The sequence below is a fragment of the Paramormyrops kingsleyae genome, chromosome 18, assembly GCF_048594095.1.
Source record: "Paramormyrops kingsleyae isolate MSU_618 chromosome 18, PKINGS_0.4, whole genome shotgun sequence".
NCBI classification, from domain to species: domain Eukaryota; kingdom Metazoa; phylum Chordata; class Actinopteri; order Osteoglossiformes; family Mormyridae; genus Paramormyrops; species Paramormyrops kingsleyae.
Window position 1 is genome coordinate 20,394,677 of NC_132814.1, and position 6,000 is coordinate 20,400,676.

Here is a 6,000-nt window from a genome sequence, read left to right on the forward strand (position 1 = left end):
AAATATCCATGAGCACCTTTTTCCACATTTCCAGCTATGGAGACGTGAGACGTCGCAACCTCGCCATGTCAGCACTGATGTCCGCTAGTAAACAGCAGCTTTGCCATTTGCCAAATAAAAGGAACACTATGGTTTATGGTTCTTTGGCCACCGTCTAGAACCACTTTGAGATGTTAGAGATGCTTCATCTATCCATTCAGAAGGGATACTGATGAGGGGGTCCTGCTGTGAAGTACAGGGGCAGAGAAGCTCCTGGAAGGACAGTGGAGCTGAAGCTCATTCCATGTGAAGGTTTCACTGAAATGAAGGTCATGTCACTAAAGAATATGCTGCTCTTGATCTTCCTGCCTTGTTGGTATTTGAAAGTCAGGCAGAAACTCACAAAACCTTAATGGAAACTTATTTGCAAAAAGTCTATATATGAAAGCTACTTCTTAAATACCTTCAAGATACATTTGAATAGGTCCAAACCCACTGCCCCACTGAAGCTATAATAGGATACTTCCTATAAGTGTTTATTTAAATCTTGGATATCCTATTAAAAAAACTGTTATATATATAAGCAAGGTCAACAATGAGAGAACCAGAGCTGCCCCTTTGTGTGAGATGACCTTCATTTTGCCATGTGTGAGGAAAGGAAGAGAAGAGGTTGTGGGTTTAATTTTATTTAAAAAATATGCTTTTTTTCTGAAGACTTATGGCTTTGCTTTAAAGCAGGCGACAGGTAATTAAGTTGCAATAGAAAATCAGAACAGTTTGTTTCTCAAATTAAATTTATTAAAAGAAAATTCAGTAAAAATGCCCAAAATGCAGATTCTCACTGTGTTTTGGGGCTGCAAATCTGGTTCATGCAGAATTTGAGAAACTTCATGTCCATGAGATAAAAGAGCTTGCAGCACCTGTCAGGTATGCAACACGAACATCTCTCTGCATGTTACACTCAGATATATAACATCCTGTATATCATATCCACAATGACCTGCTTCTTATGATAACACTGCCACTTGAATCCCTGCAACACTGACCAGGGTAAGCTGACAGAAAATGGATGGATGGATGGATGGATGCATGCATGCATGGCTGGATGCATGCATGCATGGCTGGATGGATGGATGCATGCATGCATGGATGGATGGATGGATGCATGGGTGGATGGATGGATGGATGGATGCATGGGTGGATGGATGGATGGATGGATGGATGCATGGGTGATTATATGCTCCATGACTGCTGCTGTTCCATCGCTCTGGCCATTTCTTTGGCCATGTGATGCCTGGTCTTGCCAACGCTGCACCAGTAATTGTTGTATTGTCTTCCAGGAGATGCCAGCAGTGTGCCCACCAGAGGCAGCAGACAGGGTCTGGAGATGAAAAGCATGCGCACCTCCTTCACGGAGTCCCAGCTGGTGGAGCTGGAAAAGGAGTTCCACTTCACGCGTTACGTCTGCCGCCCGCGGCGCCTGGAGATCGCCTCACTGCTCAGGCTCTCTGACAGACAGGTGAAGATCTGGTTTCAGAACCGCCGCATGAAGTTCAAGAAGGACTTGCGGTGGAAAGCTTCAGCTGAAGCCCTGCATGGCAGTGGCTCATTTGGTCCCCATAACGGCAAGGCCCACCAAAGCCCCACCGTCTGCCCCTTTCAGCATGGATCTCCTGGACACGCTTATGGAGCGGCTGCTGGGCACGTCCTGGGCTTCCCTGGCTCTCCTCCCCCACAGCGAGGCACTCTGTTACCCTCCCCACCAAACAGCATTCAGCCTTATCCTCAGACTAACTTTATAGGCCTGAGTGCAGGCAGCTACAGCGATCCCACACCCTCCCGCTCCGCAGCCGCTCCACGAGACACACCCACTTCCTGCTTCTTGCAGAGGGGAGTTGGAGCCACCAGCTCCGCCCATCCCAGCGAGCCATACACCTTCCCCCTGAGTGACCTCAGCGCCTATTGCAACCTTCAGGACCTCTGACCTCTCGTTCACCTGATTGGTCAATTTTTCCGATAAAAGTATGCTGTCCATCCTTTAGTACTAGGCCTAAAATGGCAACATCATCATGAGGTATTTGGCATGCAGCTTGCAGGGTGGTTTAGCTCATAAAACCCGTCTTTTTGGCATGTGAAGTAGCATGTGTATTTTCTCTATGTATCTAACCTCTCTCTGGCACCTCCCACCATTACTCCCTTTGTTACTCCCTCCGTTACTCTCTCCTTTATCACCACTGTACTATTTTTGTTACTCCCTCCATCACTGTTACTCCCTCTGTTACTCCCTCCATTTCTCCCTCTCTTACTCCCTGTTACCCCCACTGCTACTCCCTCTGTAATTTCCTCTGTTACTTCTTCCATTATTCACTCTATTACTCTCGTTACCCCCATTGTTACTCCATCATCACTCTTTTTATTGCTCACTCCATTACCCCTCCATTATGCCCACCATAATGCCTTGTTCTATTCCCTCCATCACTCACTCCATTACCTGTGCTGTTACTCCCTCTGTTACTCCTTCTATTACTCCCACTGTTACTCCTTCACTATTAGTGCTGTTGACCCCTGATACAGTTTAAAAACAGTACAGTAATGTTACATACACATAAGTACTTTACAACATTTGCAGATTGCTGAGTTTGCATGGAGCCATTTTTTCCCTGATTTTTTAAAGATCTGTTTTATGACAAATGTAATATATTATTATACAAATGACATCTTTGGAGTATCTTTGGCAGCTTTTGACATTTTTAATGGAACAGAATAACATTTTTAGGCAATTAGCATTTTGTCTGTTTTACTTGATATTATCGAATTTATAATATACAAATTAAATAAATTATAACTCATTGTCATGTGTTTTACTAATAAATTGATTTGTTTTGGAGTAAAACTCCCTATCTGTTATTACCATTTTATATTAGTATATCTTGCAACTGATGACCCTGGACAGTGGGAATCAGACAGAGCTACATATTCTCACTCACAGGCCGGATGAGGCAGCATTCAAACCCCCAGCAGTGGAGGTGTCAGGCAGCAATACTACCCACTGAGAGTATTGTGGAAATGTTGTGGACTGATTTGGTCTCTAACAACACTGAAACCAAACCTATGCCCTTGATTTCATTGCAACTAAAACAATACTTCACTATGTTAATAGTCAATGATACATTTGGATGCCACAACAAGCCAGGAAAAAATCCACCAAATGATCATGTAAAGGTCTTTCTCACACACGACGTTTTAACTAGATAAATTTGACCACCTAATGTCGTTAAAACCAGCAACGTTCTAATTTTACAATCTGGCTTTTTCTCAATATGGAAAAATAGCCCCCATCCATCCAACCATCCATCCTTCTATTGTGTATACAATTCCAATAGATTACCACATAATATAACTATTAAAATATTTCAGCATTATGTTTTTCGTTTGTAAGAGGTCTGTTATGTTATGTTAGTTATGAATTATAAGCGACCCAATCTTTATTAAGTAATAAGATAAATGACTGAAGCTACATCGTAATCTATAGACTCGACATAATCACAGTACAAAAACAATTTCAGTAAGGACAGTACATTGGTCACGAAATAACCTTATTTTGGTTTTTTAAATGTGTTTTATTTTATAGCAAAGCATTTCTGCTCCGTCCCACCCCCCCTTCTCCCCCGCCCACTTCCCGACATAAATCATCCGGACAGGGCTCTCCTCCAGCGGTCGAGCCGCAGGCTCTGAGCCCGCTGGGCGCAGTGACAGTTTAGCTGCCAGGGCACCGCTTGCAGCCCCTTCCTACCTCCTTTAATGGACGACTGGGATCAGAGCAGGCCGGAACCAGCAGGTTAGAAACCTTTTGCCGCAAGTAAGAGTCAGTGCGCCATTTTACCAACGAAATATTCAGCTTAAAGACCATTTATAGACGCAATGCCCGTGATTGATTGACCAGGGTTTTTTAAAAACCTTCAGTACTTATCATAAATACTCAAATTGCTTACGGTGAATAGTAAAACTGAATACGTTAATTCTCACTTTACTTATGTGGCTTACTTTCATAACCACGGAAAACTATTTTCCGTGTCGAAATATAGTCCCATGAAACGGTATCCGTGCTTATCGGCGTAAATACTCCGTGTTTTGGGTAATAGGCTACGTGTTGTGAAAGGAAACAGTTTTCCTTATTGAAGGATTCTAAATGTTATTCTTAAAGCGTATATACGACTGGATCATATTGAATTGTTTCTCTGTGACGATTATTTAACAAAGTTAAATGTTGGTTGAAAATAGTCCATTTGTGAGATCAAGTTATTATCGTAACCATCGGCGGAGTTTTCCCTTTTTTTGGGGGGGGGGGGCACTGCCCCTCTAGTCGCCTGAATATATACTTTATTGGTCCCAGGGGGGAATTGTTTTGCATACATCGAGCAGATACACAAACACTGTAAAACAAAGTTCAAAGACAGTAACCCACAAAAAACAAATACACATATTTCAAACAGTACACACTATGAAAATAGAATATTCTGCGTAAATAGACATAAGTACATGAATACCTGGTGTATGTGCAGAGGCTCCGGACCCCCCGCGACCCTGAATGGTACAAGCGGTTACAGAAAAGGGATGGATGGATGGATGGATGGATGGTGTATGTGCAGGTAACGTAGTGAAAGTTCGGTGCTGTCTGTGTCGAAGATGAAATGTTGTTCTGACTTGTTATGGCCGCTGAGGGCGGGAGGAGGCATTGCCGGGCCTGATGGCCACCACTATAATTTTTCGGATAATAATAATAATAATAATACATTTCGCTGTCGGTCTTGCCGCTCTCTTGCAGCCCTTCTCTCGGATACCCCTCACCCTTGCCTTCTGTACCCTGCAACCCCCCAACCTCTTACTTAGTACTCTGCATGTCAATTAACTCTCCTCCCTAACCGGCCCCGGCTCCCTCTGTCTCCCTCTCTCTACAGTAGAAAATCACTTCAGTTTAAACCAATTACATTTCCATTCCCGGAACAAAATCAAATCTTTGCTCGGTAAATCAATTCCAAAGCCTTTTGGTTAAATAGTAGAGAACACGTCTACACTGATTGTTTTTTTTCTACTGAAGCTGAGACAGAGGCGCTCGTTTTGCAGGCGCTACACGCAGACATGCAAATCCGCATTGAGTCATTTCCATTGAGAGGTAACAATTCGCTGCCGCGATGCCTCGTCAGCACCATTCCTTAAAGCAGACAACAAAACGTGTTTCTTTTTTTCTTTCTCTTCAGTCCAACACACGCTGGCTATTTTTCGCCTCCTGTCTGACTGGCTGGCTAACGTTGTATTAATTTCATCTTTAGAAAAAGCACGTTTTTGTATTGTTCGCATAAAGCTGGAACATTGGACAACGTGTTTGGTTTTGCCACAGTATCTTTAATCAGAGAGGGTGCCTCTTTTCAGTCTCGTCACGCACCTTTTCCTCTTTATAATGATGAAAATATTCTATTCGTCTATTAAATGTTCCAAGAAGTGATTAGGCTTGGGGCGTGGAGGAGAGGACGCTGGGTTTCACTCGATGTCACTAAGCGGACGGTGCACGCTGCTGCTGTTATGTATATTGGTACTGTCATTGAATTAACATCAATCAAATCGCTGGCGCGTTTTCAATGCAAAGCATTCCCGCGCGCGTCCGCGCCGCGCGCCCCCGACGCGCGCTGAGCCCTGGGCCTGGCCTCGGCATTCTAATCCCGTCATTAGTGTCAGGGCGTCATTAATCATGTCCCTGGGACCGCGCGGACTGCGCCCTTTACAACTTATAGCGCGAGCCGCTCCCAGGATACATATATTCCACACTATTATTACAATTAATAATAGAATTACCTTTTACTGTAAAAAGATTTACAGTTTCTGAATTTCATTTCAGTTCGGATATAGGTCGACCTAATGAAATCAGTGAAAGTGTCCGAAGGTTTAATGGTTTATGTGGCACATGGCAAGTGAGGCAGTTTAACTGCTGGTGTGTCAATGAAACGTGTCTGATAGGCAGGGGCA

The 6,000-nt window shown here is 43.6% G+C and overlaps 1 protein-coding gene across 2 annotated transcripts in view; it reads left to right on the forward strand.

The window, feature by feature from the left end:
- Positions 1–2,872, forward strand: part of LOC111837138 (homeobox protein Hox-A3-like) — a 59,743-nt gene extending 56,871 nt beyond the window's left edge. For both annotated transcript variants that reach the window (XM_072702263.1, XM_072702264.1), the window contains exon 4: positions 1,320–2,872. In XM_072702263.1, coding sequence (XP_072558364.1) covers positions 1,320–1,963 — 644 coding nt within the window. In that variant the 3' untranslated portion in view covers positions 1,964–2,872. The remainder of the gene's footprint in view (positions 1–1,319) is intronic.
- The last annotated feature ends 3,128 nt before the right edge of the window (positions 2,873–6,000 follow it).